The sequence below is a fragment of the Poecilia reticulata genome, chromosome 19 (assembly GCF_904066995.2).
Source record: "Poecilia reticulata chromosome 19, P_reticulata-male-v2, whole genome shotgun sequence".
Taxonomy (NCBI): domain Eukaryota; kingdom Metazoa; phylum Chordata; class Actinopteri; order Cyprinodontiformes; family Poeciliidae; genus Poecilia; species Poecilia reticulata.
The window spans coordinates 23,998,663-24,014,773 of NC_088848.1; the positions used below are offsets into that span (position 1 = coordinate 23,998,663).

The 16,111-nt window shown below is 41.1% G+C and overlaps 1 protein-coding gene across 5 annotated transcripts in view; it reads right to left on the reverse strand.

Annotated features, from left to right (window-relative positions):
* jmjd1cb (jumonji domain containing 1Cb) overlaps positions 1–16,111 on the reverse strand; it is a 180,195-nt gene that overhangs the window by 28,362 nt on the left and 135,722 nt on the right. For 3 of the 5 annotated variants that reach the window (XM_017310810.2, XM_008438209.3, XM_081600525.1), the window contains exons 4-14: positions 14,990–15,095; positions 14,735–14,859; positions 14,236–14,376; positions 13,634–13,675; positions 12,184–12,445; positions 10,145–10,687; positions 9,722–10,064; positions 1,855–2,809; positions 1,574–1,735; positions 524–696; positions 58–220 (exon numbers count right to left, since the gene is read on the reverse strand). In XM_017310810.2, the coding sequence (XP_017166299.1) occupies positions 58–220; positions 524–696; positions 1,574–1,735; positions 1,855–2,809; positions 9,722–10,064; positions 10,145–10,687; positions 12,184–12,445; positions 13,634–13,675; positions 14,236–14,376; positions 14,735–14,859; positions 14,990–15,095 (3,015 nt within the window). The remainder of the gene's footprint in view (positions 1–57; positions 221–523; positions 697–1,573; positions 1,736–1,854; positions 2,810–9,721; positions 10,065–10,144; positions 10,688–12,183; positions 12,446–13,633; positions 13,676–14,235; positions 14,377–14,734; positions 14,860–14,989; positions 15,096–16,111) is intronic. The other 2 variants (XM_017310811.2, XM_008438211.3) reach the window with 1 other exon arrangement.

Here is a 16,111-nt window from a genome sequence, read left to right on the forward strand (position 1 = left end):
ATTGATGATGCACTTGTGCACTTTGACTGCACAAGCTGCCACAGTGCAGCTACATACCTGTGTATTTGTCAGGCGGGCTTTGCTGTGCGGATCCAGGTAAAGGCGGTGCAGATGGACATCTTTTCCTGTTGGGGTACGACTTCTGTCTGTGTGGTCTGGTTTTATTTGAGCAAATGTTAAATTCCTGACGGGATCCACAAAACCCTTTTTGTCCACATCTCTGCACACAGACGGTACAAACAAGTTAAAGCAGATGCTTTTGCCTGAAATCTCCTCATAAAACAACATGTTAATGGTGGTTAGATAAGCAATAGAGGTTTATGTATCCTTAATGCTCCATTTTGAAAATAGATTAACCACTAGAAATATAGAACTATGATAGCCAAGGTTTTGAGAAGTTTTGTTAAGAATAGAAGGTTTTAGACAAGCTATTCTGGGTTTTAACACAACACATATATCACTCTTAATTAGTCTCCTTTAAGACTATATTTTGGAAAATAACGTTAAATATTTATTGTCTTACTCTTTATGAACATCCATGGCAGTCTTAGACATTGATGGGTTGGTATGCGTGCTGATCTTAGCAGAGGGGCGGTGAGCATCAGCGCTGGCTGGTCTGACTGGAATGTGGTTCAGTAAACCGAGACCGTCAGTGGAACTACCAGCAGCCTGATGCAGCCATGGACTGGCAGTGTTCTGCACAGGACAAGCAAAACCCAGACAGGAAAACACTTTACCATCACTGGTAAATGGCTACAGCAAGAACAAAATAAATACAATTACACTAAAACTTAAAGAAAACGACAATCAAACATTTCTGTTTAAAGTCATAGTATGCAACATTTATAAAAAATGTTTTTTACATATTTGTTAGTTATGTCATGACTACAATATAAGAGAAATAAATGTGAAAAAAAAAATCATGCTCCTCTGCCTTCTCCCTGTACTAAGTGCAGAAATACACCGCTCAGTCAAAAACAACCAATCAGAGTCAGAAGGAGGGTCTTAGCGCTGTCAATCACTCTTATGCTCAAACCCTCCCCTTTGCTTTCTGCTGAGCTACAGGTGGGTCACTGCATCATAGCCTGCCACGAATGCTAATTCTATTTAGCATAGCCACCGATGACGGCGGTTAAACAACAAAAATAAAAACTGTTTTCCTATACGTTGTCACTCTGCCATTAGCACATTTAGCACGATGTACACAAGGTTGACAGCTCTAAGCCCCGCATATCCTGGCTCTGATTGGTTGTTTCTGTCTGATAGCAGTGCATTCAGTGCTGTGTGGGAGACTGAACTACAATTTCCCTGAGGGTAAATCCCATAGGGATAAATAAAGTATCTATCTATCTATCTATCTATCTATCTATCTATCTATCTATCTATCTATCTATCTATCTATCTATCTATCTATCTATCTATCTATCTATCTATCTATCTATCTATCTATCTATCTATCTATCTATCTATCTATCTATCTATCTATCTCTTTAGACAGCAATAGTAGCTCAATCCCAATGAAATACAAGCTAGATGTGCTTTAAAACCCCTGAACTCCGAGCATTACACCTACCCTAATTAGAGACGCCTCAGAATTCACAGTGATGGGATTTTCAGAGTGCACCCATTTAGCAGTTGGTGGGAGGCTGAGTCCTGGGGGGTATGGAGGTGGCGTTCCATTAGGGTAAGGCCATATGATGGGGAACAAACTAAGACCTGCTGCTCCACCATGACCCTGAAAAGAGAGAGAAGGTTTAGTGTATCCTTTCATCAATGCAACAATTTAGAATAAAAAAGAAAAGGATGAGTTTAAAACAATGGCGGTATTATTGTGGTTCCTGTATGAGGACCCACCTGCAAGAACTGCTGCTGATGTGTGGCTGCTGGGTGAGGAAGGGCAAGATGGCTGAGACTGCCTGGGGAGTCCAGCCGAGGGTGTCCTGCAAACAGAGAGCCTGGGGGGGGATGCATAGCTGGAAGCATTCCAGGGGGCAGGAGGTGTGGATGAGGGAGGGGTGAGGAATGAGGAGGGGCGAGGAGGTGGGAGGCGCCATGGGGATGGGATGCAGATGTTAGGCAAGGGGAGTGTGGAGAGGGTGGGTGCAAGGGGTGCAGGTGGGGATGCAGATAGGCTGCCACATGGTTGGAGGAGTTAGATGGAGTGACAGAGTTATCTGCATCCGAGCGAACTAATGCTGGGTCCCTGTAAACAGTGAAGGTTTCGTTCTTGTCGATGATCAGCGGACTCTTTGTGCTGCCGCTCGCACTGACTCCACCAGCTTCTGACCGCAACCCCACTGGCTTGAAACCAGAGCGTGGAGGCTCCACTAAGTCCACCTTGATGGGCAAGCGAGCGCTTGGGGAAGAGTCGGAGTACCTCAGGATTTTATCCTTACTGACCTCAGGAGAAGTGTTTGCTTTGGGTTTGGAGATGTCCAGGAGGCCCGGGTGGGATTTAGCTTTAAGAGGGTCCGCTGGGTTCGGGTTGGGATATGACTGGTTGTGAGAGCTGCTGGGGGGCTGGGGTTTCTGAACAGGACTGGATGTGTGGCTGGGGCTCACTTTGGATTTGGCCGAGTCCAGGGTGGGGATGAGGGTCTTGTGGAGGGGGGGTTGCTGCTGTGGAGGTTTACTGGAACCCTCAGATAGAGAAAGAGGAACTCCATGGTGGACAGCTGTGTATTGTTGCATTTGTTGTGTGTGTTGCTGCTCATGCAGCTGCTGTTGCTGATGATGAAGCTGATGAGGAGAAACAACAGTTTTCTCCTTGTCCACCAGGGGCGTAGTTTCAGCTATGGATGAGACCGGCCTGGAAACACACAGGACAAAAGAAACTCTAACAAATCTGCTAATTTCTTCAACAAAAGGAAAACAACATGCGAGAGCCAAACATACTCCCCAAACAGTGATGTTTTAACCACTAGAAAGAAACAGACACACATCATTCTGCCGACAGAATAATCAATACGTTAGTCAATTACTAAAATAATTGTTTTACAGCAGGCCCAGTGTGTGTATCTGAACCTGGATCAAAAATTTTTACTTCTTAGAAAAATATATTTTGTAAAAAAGACTCTTCTCTTTTGAACCAAGTAAAAAAAAAAAAAAAAAAACTCCAGCTTTTGAAGTTTACTTGGGTAGAAAAAACCCGACATTTTCACTTTTAATGATACAAAATGACTTGATCAGACTAAAAAAAGTTTTAGGCATCAAGAAGTTCTCTTCTTTTACTCATAGCCTTAGCTTTGTTGGTATAGAGAAGATAAATTCAATAAAAAACTTATTTATACATAAAAAATTTGATAAAATATTACAGGTGCAGACTAGTTTTTCTTCAAACAGGAGAATTTAGTTTGAACTGCACAGAGCTCATGCCTGGGCAGCTGGCTGCATTTTGGAGCTTTGGTTCTGTTTGATGTTCTTTGAAGACGACATGATTTCTGTCCGTATGATACATTTTCCTGTTTCTCCAACTTTTACATCATATTGATTATATAATGAATAATTCCTTACATTATTGCAATAATGTAAGGAATAGAAAATGCAAATGTTTCTCTTGAAATGTAGGGAGTAAAAGTAAAAAAGTTGTCAGAAAAATAAATACTGAAGTACAGTATTTATATGTGAAGTACAGAAACAAAGTACATCGACTTAATTACTTGTCACTTGTTGACCTTGCAAACCACGGATGAAAGTAGTTTTAAATTCTTGGGGGTACTATGACCAAAAAAAAAAATATATATATATATATATATATATATATATATATATATATATATATATATATATATATATATATATATATATATATAGCTTCTTTGTGTGCTTTGGAGTTTCTGTGCTGATGAATTTTTTTGTGAAGCGATAAAAGCTGGGTATCCGTTTAATTGCTACAAAATAAAGCTGTATTTCCTTCAGCCCACTGGCTGCAATGTTGACACCTTGAGATGCCATGAGACCTAAATTATGAACATCATGGCATGGAGTGCATCCCAGCTTTCCATGTCTGGCTTATAACCATTCATTTTAGCTTTTAAACTGGTTATATTGATCCTGTGTCCAGACAGAGGGATAATCAGTAGCCTAGCATCATGACCTGTTTGTTCTGAAGATCCTGCAGCTTCCACTTCTCTTCCTAACATGGCGCCTCCTCACCCTGACTCTCATACCGATAGGAGGAACCACAGAGCTCTGTTAGGTTAAAGCTTATCTTCTGAAGTTGGGATATTTTTCCTCCAACGGGTTCCAGAGGAATCACATCAAACCAGATGTTGGACTGGATTTTATTTCACTGTCATTTGAGTGGAGTGGCGCTATAAAGGTTGAAAAAGGTTATCATTTTGGAGAAAGTCTCATCAACATCAATATTTCCACTACATAAGAGGCAAAAAAAATAGTTTGATAGAGGAAAAGCCTCTCAGACTGTGAGCCCGACAGCACCAAACTATTTTTTTTATATTAGACAATTAATTTAATTTCCCATAATTATCACGGTAGAAGCCAATTGTTTGTTAAACTCTTAATGAAACATATTTACCGTGTTTGATGTTTGTTGTAAATGACGTATCCTCACAAAGAACGAGGTCATTAGTCCAAGTTTGTCGTTTATTGAACGTTCAGAAACTACAGCGGATGAGAACAGAATTGCGCAACTCCTTGTTGAAACAATAATTACTGAGATTATTATTGCTGTTGGGTCATTAATTTGAACATGTTTTGTTGATTTTTTTGTTGTTGTTCTTTAATAAAGTTACGAACGTTTTATGGCAGTCAGAGGAGGACATGCTGCTCTCAGCGTCCTGGCTGCGTTGAGTTTGTCTCCTAAAGCCGAGATTGACTCAAAACCTTCCGTGATCGATGTATTGCACCTATTCGTAAAGCACGAACAGTTCAGAAACAATATGAAATCAGAAAAAAAGCTATTTATTAACTGATTAAGTTAAGATTGTTCTTGAAAAACTAATCAGTCACTGCTGATTAGTGGGTGCACTCACGGCTGCACAGTGAACCCATTCATTTTTTTTTACAGCAGACAGCCGCTCCTCTCTTGCAGGTACTGCGTACCCCCGCTAAATATTTTAGGGGTACGCAGTACCCTGCCGTGCCCCCTTACTTTCACCCCTGGTGCAAACTAAGATCCAAGCAACCAACAAATAAACTAGTTTAATGAAATTAAGCTAGCATAATTTGTTATATTTATGCAGAAGACTTTTTTCTTCATCATTTATCATTTTTCTTTAAAACTCATGTGTGTTCTGATGCAATAATATTTTTTGAAAGTCCATTAAAATGACAACGTTGCATTAAATTGTCATTTACAAAATCATGCAAAGTTGACACTTTCAATGCAACTTTTAAAGCAACTTTGCATTCAAAGTGTCATTATTTACCGAATGACACTTTATGACAACAGTCATAGACATTCGTAAGGACTCGTTCATGTTCATGACAGACGTTATGTCATGTTTATGACAGTGTTATGTCAGTCTTATGCACACCGCTTCAAATAAAGTGCTACCGAAAAGACAAATTGTGATATTCTGGGTTGGGAAGAAACAGACAGAAGAGATGCGGATATGGGTTCTTTTCTTTTAATGATGGAATGCCGAACAAAATACAACCACTTCAGTGTGTGATGTCAGCTCTAGACGTCCTGATAAGTTGGCATACCAAAACTATTCCTAGAACAGGAACGTCAGTGTTTCTTGCCACTGGGGGGCAATAAACTACTCTATTACTTTCCTTCCCTTTTAGAATTTTACGGCAACTAATAAGTAGGAAAAAATGCATTCTAACCGCAAATTAATATCCTACTGCCTTCACTACAAATTTAAAAATGGAGACATCACTTAACGCTGTATTCCTCAAACATCAACTGGCAGTAAAAGCTAAATCACATTTTATACATTTTCAAAGATTAAGTTTCTTTGGAGGAACTCTGTGCCTCACAGGGAATCTGCGCTGCACTGATGGGCTTTGAGTTGTTTCAGGCGTTGGTACTGACGATTCTTCTGTTGTCTGCCCAGGTGATTCAGCAGGTAATGGTCGCGATGTTAGGTTTTCCGTTGGACTTGATGTTTTCTCTGGAACAACACAGTCTCCGATTTCTTTGGGTCTCTCCTCGAGAACCGGTGACGACATAACTGGAGATTCCTCCACAGCTTGTTTCCATGGTAACATGTGGTCAACATGTATAGTGCAAGTTCTCTGTCCGTCTTGTATCTGATAAGTGACGCTTCCCAGCTTCTTCAGAACTGTTCCACAGGTCCACTTCAGAAATCCCCCTCTGAAATTTCGGATACAAACAGTCTCTTCTTCCGGAAAAACACGTGCAGGTGGAATTCTGCGATCATGATGTCGCTTTTGCTCAGACTGTCTCTGTGTAATGTATTGGGCAAGTTCAGGTTTGAGAAGACTGAAACGGGTTTGGATCTGATGTTTCAGGAATAATTCTGCTGGAGTGCGACCTGTCACAGTGTGAGGTGTACTGCGATACATGATAAGGAAGTTGGCCAATCGATGACTGAGTGGCAATGCGGCCTTCCCATCTGCATCCAGTACATTTTTCATCAAAGATCGTTTCAGAATTTGTACTGACCTCTCTGCTGCTCCGTTTGATGCAGGAACAGCTGTGTGACGGATCCCATTTAACTCCATGAACTTGTTAAATTCTTTTGAAACCAGCTGAGGTCCATTGTCCGATACAAGTTCTTCTGGAAGTCCATATGAAGAGGCCTTTCCTCTCCATTTTCTAAGATGTGAGAAATGACTGCACCTACCCCATAAGGTGATGCATCACAGGCTAACTTCAATGGCAGGCATGTGCTATAATACACTAACACTTTGTTCTGCAGCAGTAGTCTTTTTGCATCTTTGAATGCTTGTGTACATTCAGTTGTCCAAATCCATTTTTCATCTTTTCTCAACAGGTTGTGGAGAGGCTGAAGGATGGTAGATGGATTTTTTAGAAATCGACTAATAATTTAGAAGACCCAAAAAGGACTTGAGTTCAGTGACATTTGGTGGTTCTGGTGCCTTTGTTATGGCTGCAACCTTTTCCTCCAAGGGGTGCAGTCCATCTTTGTCAATCCTATGTCCCAGGTACTCCACACTACTCTGAAGGAAACAACACTTTCTAAGTTTCACTCACACCATGCTTCTCAGGCGTGTGAAAACTTCTTCCAACCTCTGCAAATGTTCCTTCTCAGATGAAGCAGTGATGAGAATATCATCCAGAAAACAGGTCACATGATCCATCCCTTGAAAAATCTGATCCATCACAGACTGGAAAAGAGCAGGAGCACTGGAAACGCCATAGCTGAGGCGATTGTACTTGTACAGACCTTTGTGGGTGTTGATAACCAGATAGTTCTCTGACTCTTCATCCAACTCTAACTGCTGGTAGGAATGGGAAAGATCAAGTTTACTGAATGATGTTCCTCCAGCCAAAGTAGCAAAAAGATCTTCAGCATTAGGAAGTGGATAACTTTTCTCTTCAATGCACTGATTGACACTGACCTTGTAGTCACCACAGATCCTAATTATTTTGTCAGCTTTTGGTACCGTAATAATGGGAGACTTTTCTCAACCTTTGAAATCACGTTCACCTTTTCCAATCTGTCCAACTCTTTTTCTACAGCTTCTTTTAGAGCATAATGAACTGGGCGAGCTTTACAGAAAACTGACGCAGTGTTTAGCTTAATGCGGATTTTAGCCTTAAATCCTTTGATGCAGCCTTGATCATCTGAAAACACTGCCTGATGGCGTTGGATCACTTCCTGTACTCTGGGTTTTGCATCTTTTTGCACTAGTACCTTGTGTACTGTGAAGATCTGTTTCCAGTTCAGCTGTAGTTTCTTTAACCAGTTTCGTCCAATCAAGGATGGCCTGTTTTCCTGAACAATGACCATCGGTAGGGTAGTATTTTGTGTTTCATACTGTACTGGTACAACAATATATCCACGAATAGCGATGCTCTGGCCTGAGTAGGACTTCAGGTTTAACCCAACTGCTGGTTTTATAGGAAACTGGGTGAGATGTGACTGGTATGACTTTTCACTTATCACTGACACTGCTGATCCTGTATCCAGCAACATGGTAGTGTTTTTGTCTCCCAGTAAAACATCAACTGTGTATCCTTTTTTACTGGAAGTGACGGAGTACACTGAATAAACTCCAAAAAGTTTGACTTCATCATTCCTTTTTGATGCATCTTTGTCAGTTTCCACATACTGAGTTTGTTATCTGCTTTTTTTATTCCTGCAAGCACGAGCAATGTGCCCTATTTTCGCACAAACATGACACCATTCATTTTTTAATCTGCAGTCGCGTGCCAAATGTTTTCCACCACATCGATAGCATGGTTGCTTTGCTGCCGTGACTCTTTTAGATGCCGTCCAGCTCTTTATTTTAGTTTTTTCCTCTTTTGTGTTCTGTCCCTTCCATCCTCTGTTAGAAAGATTTGGAGCATTTGTCAGGGCATTTACTTGATGAGGATCATGGTGTCCAGAAAACTTCATAGTATTCTTGGAAGCAAGTTCACTGCAATCTCACACGCACGTGAAAAAGTAAGATCTTTCTCTGACAGTAGTTTGCGCTGCACAGCATTCGAGCGCAGCCCACTAACAAAACGATCTTTCAGCGCCTCATCCAAATATTGTCCAAAATTACATGTGGCTGACAACTGCCTCAGAGCAACCACGTAGTCTGAAACGGACTCCCCCTCCTTTTGGTTATGTTTTTGGAATCGAAAATGCTCAGCTATCATCTCTGGTGTCGGCTTATAGTGTACTTGTAACACTTCAGTGAGTGCTGCATACTCCATTGTGCTCGGTACTTTCGGAGACACAAGATTCTTTAGCAGCCTATATGTATCCGCTCCGATCACAGAGAGAAAAGTGCAAACTATCTTCTCATCCGGAACATCATTAGCCAACATCCATTGCTCCAAACGTTCCAAATATGACTCAAAATCTTCCTTTGATTCATCATATTCATCCACACAACCCACGTGCATTGCCATATTAGCTTCTCGATGCTAACTCTCGTAGCCTTGGAAAAAAAACAACTAAATATGGTTTCTTCCCTTATAGAGTCCTTCGACAGGCTCGTTTCATTTACGCTGTGGAAATCTTTAAAATCCTCGTCGCCAGTTGTGATATTCTGGGTTGGGAAGAAACAGACAGAAGAGATGCGGATACGGGTTCTTTCTTTTAATGGTGGAACGCCAAACAAAATACAACCACTTCAGTGTGTGATGTCAGCTCTAGACGTCCTAATGACGTCCTAATAAGTTGGCATACCAAAACTATTCCTAGAACAGGAATGTCAGTGTTTCTTGCCACTGGGGGGGAGGGAGGGGGGGGGGGGGCAATAAACTACTCTATTACACAAATGTTTTTCAATACAATAAAATATTTTAAACACATTTTCAGTAGGAAGTAAATGTTCTGAAAGTCAAATGAATGCAATGAGTCAGCTGGCTCTGCTAGCTGTGGTGGGATTTGGTGAAAACCTACATAATTAAATAATAAGTGGTTTCTGAGCTGGATTGTTTTACTCAGCCTACACAAGGGTTTGGTTGATTGCATATATTCTTTCCATTTCATTTATTTCTTTAGTAATTCATATGCTTTTATATGGCTGAATGGAAGTTTTATTTGTCTCTTTAGCATTGCTTTTTCTGCTGGATGAATGTAGCAGGAAAACACCAGACGCTCACCTCATGACCTCAGCTGGGGTAAACTCCACTTTGCCGTTTAAACTTTTGGGCAATGTAACGCTGCCTCCAGTAACTCCCGGTGGCTTCATGAGTGAGTCCACCTCCGCTCTGCGGCACCCCTCCGGTGGGGCGGGGGATGTGGATACAGGAGGTGAGGAGATGGGGGAGGTGTTGAGGGGGAGGTACGGGGAGAGGGCCACTGACTCGTCTTTCTGGGAGGCGAGCAGTGCCGAGACCGCCTCCGAGCTCTCCTGGTGTACGGTGGCCTGAGCGTCGTCTGTAATGTCAATCACGCTGTTGCCATGTAGCTGGGACAGTGATGGAGTCTGGGATGGAGATGATGCTGGAAGACAAACATTAAGCAGGGTGAGAAGCTGGAAGCAGCTGACAGGCCTACCTTTTACAGTGCAGGCTGCAGCCTACCTTTTACAGTGTTGGTGTTCTCCCCAGCTCCACTTTGAACCATGTCAGGTATGAGAGATGCTTGCTGCAGTGGAGACTGGGTGATCAGAGTCACTGTCTCCAATTGCTCCTCTTCATTTGTCAGAATTTGACCTGAATCCTTTACTGCACTTTTCTTAATGTCCTCAGCTGCTTGGAGCTCCGCCCACGGAGACAAGCACCTGATGAAAGACGAGGTATCATTCACTTTAGGTCCCTTTAACACTGGCTTCTCCTCATCCTCCATTTTGGAAATGGCACTTTTTATCACATCACTGCGAGTCTTTAGCTCATTCTCAGAGTTAGGCTCAGAGGAAGAGGAGGACGACGACGAAGATGACGAGGATGATGACGAGGAGGAGCAGCATGATGAGTGGGTGGTCCTCTTGTGTGGGTTTTCTGAGTCACTGCTCTCTGACAGATCTGAAGTCATGTCAGCCTTCAGTCTCTTCAGACCTGCTTTCTTCTCATCTTCTTCACCTTTCCTGCGTTTGTTTGCAGTCTGCTTTACTTTGGCCTTAGATTCTGGGCAAATGAAAACAATAACTATTAGTTTTACCATGTTACATAAATAAAAAAATATCACAACCTCAGTTTAGATATCTGGAGAGGAAAAATTGACTAATAGTAAACTAAAAGAGATTTTTCCCAGATGTTTAAAAGGACAATAAGAGGGGAGGGCTGTTTAGTGGGCTGCAAAATAAAAACATTAAAAGGTGAATAAAGAAATTGGATACAAAAAGGAGACAAAGTCAAAGAAAAAATATCGACTGCTGATTTGCTTGACATAAAATACACGAGAGCAGATGATATTAGTGCTATGTGACCATCTATTGAGAGCCCGTAAATCTGACCACATTACACCTATTCTGCATGATCTTCATTGGCTTCCTGTCACCTACAGAATTCAGTAAAAAATCGCTCTCATTACCCATCAGCGTTTAAACGGAACCTCACCGGATTATCTGAAGGATCTTCTCATTCCACATTCATCCACCAGATCTCTACGATCACAAGACTGCAACTTCCTCCACCTTCCTTGATAGAGATTAAGGACCATGGGAGATCGGGCATTCGCTGTGGCTGCCCCCTGTCTCTGGAACTCTCTCCCGGACTATTTGAGAGCTCCGCAACCACTGGTTAACTTCAAAAGAGGCTTAAAGACTTTTCTAATTAAGCAAGCCTATTCTGTTTCCACATGATTTTTATGATGCTGATTTCATCTTTGATTATAGTTGTACTGTGTAGCACTTTGAGATTTTTGCTAATTAAAAGTGTGGTACAAATTAAATTGATTATTATTATTATTATTACCATTTGACCCAGAACAGAAAACATGAACACATTCAACTATGGACAGCTGCACCTCATCACACCATGGACTCCCCTCCGTGTAGAGATATTTAGAAGGTAAAGTTGAAGGCCTTATCTCTTTAAATGTTTTGTCTAATTTGGACCTAAGAATCAGATTGTTAAGGACAGTTAGTGTGTTGGTTTTGAAAACAAACATATGACTGAGAAATGGAAAGAGCCAGAGGCTGCCAGCCTGGTAGGAGGAGTATCAGGAGGAATGCAACCTGCTAGAATGGCTTTCTGCTAAAATTGACATTAATGAGGAGAAGGATTCTGGTTTTGGTGGGGGATCCGCAGCAGTTAATATGATGACAATTCTGTTATCTGGACACATGAGGGGGTGAAAGAGCCAGAAAGCTGAGAAGGTTGGCTGGACTGAGCAACTGACTGCCTGGGTCAGCCACACTGCTAACTTTGTAAGATAAAATGAGCATTTTTCTGTTGGTTACTTATTGGTATTATCAATAATCTGGTGATGAAAGAAAATACACTTGATCAAATAATTCAGTGGATTTATGAAGATTTGATAAAATGCACATATTTTCTGCAGCTATAGAAAAAACTTATAATACAATTTTTCACACATGGGTAAAATGTGGTAAAAGTGAAATGTTAATAATTTTTGGATTAACTACAAATGTACATTTCTCAAATGTAGACTTACTCACCTCTCCCAGTGGTTTCTTCTCTCTGGTCCTTGTCCTCTTCTGGAACGCTGCTGTCAGAGCCTTTCCTCCTGGAGGAGCGGCCGCTGCGCTGCTCTCTCCCGCTGCCGCCTGGTGAGTGGTACAACTGGCTAACCGTCTGCTGGGTTTGCTGTGACTGACTCTGTTGCTGAGGGGGCAGGGGCCCCTGGGAGCTCTTAGGGCTTGGTCCTGATGACATCATAATGGGTCGGGGGCTATTGGCCTGGGCTCGTGTGTAATGACTCTGTTAGAATAAAAGGAGTTAGACATGCACTTTAACAAAAACCAATATCAGAGAGTCAACACAAACTGCCTCATCATCAGATCAAAGCCTTGTAGTTTATTTCTGCACTGACCACAGCTGCTTCCTGACTTCTGTGTTTAAGACATAAAAATTCTCTTCAACAACAAAACTGAATTTTCCTTTGACTGTGACTCGAAGATGACCTTTGTACCACTATAGGTTGACGAGAGCATCAAAATGTCACTGGAACTGAATGAATGAGCAGAGCCCTATCTGTTCAGGTCATGTCAGGTCATGTTTCAGACAAACCTTTAGTGCTGAAATTATCCAATATAAATGCTGAAAACACACCAGGTGGATATGATGAGGGAACAACACTAAAGTCATAATGGATATCAATACAAAACTTTAACGTTACAGGTGCAAGACGAACTGGAGGTTTTAGTCTGTTCTATGGTTGTCAGGTGAAAATCTAGTTGATTCTGAGGACAGAAGTGAGTCTAATGGTGGTGTAGGGTTTATGTTTGAATCATGAGCTTCAGTCAGATCATAACTTCGTTCTGTGGTCTACATGTGGTCGCAGTAAGACAAACATCCTCACGCAGGGTTCAGGGTTAAAGTGAACCAGTATTACTCCTGTGTTTCAGATCTGAAGCATCTGTGAGCGGTATTATGGGATTGCGGAACAAGTGTGGCGTGGCAATGTGAAACAAAGTGAACACACAACAATAACTGGGATCTGTGGGTGTGTAGAGAACAGAATCACTGTCTGATCCTCCAGCATGTCTGATCTGAGAAATAAGCTGCAGATAACACGAAGGAGAAAATGCTGCATTATTCTCCTTGTTTTTACAGCAGTGGTCTGCATGAGGACTGCAACAAAACCAGATGTGGGGCAAATGTTTGACACACAAATATACATATCGCTCAGTTGTAGATCCCAGCTGCAGGCTCTAAAAGAAAGCGGGTGTGTGACCTCCACAGATCAACTTGTATGATATGAAAGGACAAGGTGATCAAAGTGTGTGTTTATAGTGTAATGATGAATGAAAGGGGTCAAAGCTATGATTAACAATGAGAACTTGCCTACTAGCAAACTATTTTAACCTCTGCTTGTGGTGTGTGTTTTAGAAAGTGCAGGTATGGAGGGTTAGGGAGCAGATGGAGGGGAGGGGGGGTTAAGGGTACCTGAGAGTTGCCAGTGGTCCCGACGGGTCTCCCTCCTGCCATCTTTAATGTATCAAACAGAAAAGAAAATAATAAAAAGAAAAGGAAAATCAAAATGAAACAAAATGAAATGAATGTGGAACAAGGACAGATTTTATTAATGACTGTAGGGGCCAGAAGTTACTGATTTCTAACATGTGAGCTATTTTATTCATGTTTGTCTTATGAGGCATCTGACAAGAACAAAATAAAAATAAAACACAAAACAAAATAACATAAAAGACAATGATCAAATTTATGTATTTAGCTGACAGCAGTGACATGACAGGAACTTACTGCTAATCTGAGCGACAGAATGTTTGAGTAGGGACTGAGTACCACACATAAAGAAGACAAACCTCACTATGACTAAGTGCATAAGACTAAGTTTTAAAGGAATCCAGTGAGACAGTCTCATTTCTCTTTGAAATCTATCTCTTTAAGATACAAAAATTACAGTCAGATATGTGATACAGAAAAATGTATTCCAGTCACAGAGAGCCTCATCTTAGTGGTCATAATCCTATAATAAACAAGATTTACACAAGAGCTATTAGAAAAGACCCAAGTTTCCAGATACTCACATGAGCAGAGTTGTTCTGGCTGGATCGCGACCTTCGTCTCGAGGTGATGCCGATGTTTTCTCCTTTTAGCAATGAGTGAACTACATCATCCAGAAAGGTCATCTGCACCATGGATGGGTCCACATTCTGAGGCTCTAGCACCTGAACATACAGCAGCCATGTTTTACACTGTTCACTGTTGACCAGGGGACAGACCTGATTAATATGAAGTTCAAATATAATTCATTTTTGGTGTCATATAATCTGAAAGTCTTCGAGGTGCTAATATAAACATCACCATACTTAGTTATGATAACCACCATATTTACAAATAATATTGCAAATATGATCTACCACACTGAAAAGCCTTTAACTATGAAAATATAAGACATACACTTCAAAAGCTGAATTCAATCAACCTGATTTCTGAATATAAAAATCCAGTGACAAACTAAAAACAGCTGACTTAATTCAACAGTGGAAGTCAAATTATATCTTGAGGAGTTCTCCTCTCATGTACCTGGTCATTCATAACAACCATATTTCTACTGAAGAGGTCGTGGTGCGTAATGATTCCAGTGAACCATTGGGTGGCCGAGTCTTGTCTGTACACACGCACACGGTAGCCATTGAGGGAGTAGGGTCCTGCAACAAAAACAACAGTTTACGATACCACTGTTTAAATATACAACAATACTTCAAGTTCAATCATGAGCAAAGCAATAACAACCATAACAGACCGTGAGGAAACAAGGTTTGACTGACTGATGTTTACCTTGCATAAAAATTTCCTGCACTTTCTGGTTTTTAAGCCAGCCTTTCACTTCATCTTGGAGCTGAGGGTTGTCTCTTAACACTGGGTTCTGATTGTCCACCTCATCCTGAAACATGTTGGACAACAAATAATCAGCAACCAAATGACAATGAAGTTGCCTAAGCTGGTCAACATTGATTAAGCTTTCCAACTGTACAGAGCAACACAGTAAATCATACATTTACATTACATGAGCAGACATTCCAGGTGAGATCATCAATGACAGGGAACCACCATTTGTAGAGTAACAAGTTGAAACTAAATATACAGAGAATATTTCACTGTTTTCCAGAGGGGGACATGTTCTAGAATGAATCATCTACACAGTAGAAACCAACATTATAAATGTACACATGGTTATTTTTTCCTCTCTAAAAGTGAACTCTGTTGCATTTAGATTTTATCGACTTTTGTTAGCAGATGAAGATCAGGGTTCCTACACATTTTTCATATAAAACTATCAGACTAACAGCAAACTATTTTAACCTCTGCTTATGGTGTGTGTTCTAGAAAGTGCAGGTATGGAGGGTTAGGGTGCAATTACTGATGACTTTTATAGTCATCAGTATTTTACAATCCTTTTAAAATAAAAAATGCAAATGTTCTGAACTAACACATGGGAGATATTCCTCCAGAGTTCAGGATATCATGTGAATGCAAGAATCAACAACAAGCCCCATGCTGTTTTTTTCCCTCTACTTGTATTACCAAGATTTTATCTCTTGCATAATTTTATAGCATAAACAGATTTTAACTTGACCATCCCTGTTAGTTTTGATTTGGAGACAGAACTTTAGTCTGCATCAATGCCTAGCTGGGTCCCATAGAACCGCCTCTAACAGATGTCACTTCTAGTTGCTTTCTGTCCGACTACATCAGTCTTTCACATTATTATGGAAGGACCTTAACCCACTCTTCACTTTAACATTCCTTTAGTCTGCTGAGATTCAGAAGATTCTGATTTGCTTTCATAAAAGAACTTTGACTAGCCCATTGGAAGACGCTGACATACCTGTCAAGTTTTGGACATTAGAATATGGGAACTTTGAAGTCTGGGACTAGCGACTACTGTCAGAAAGGGGA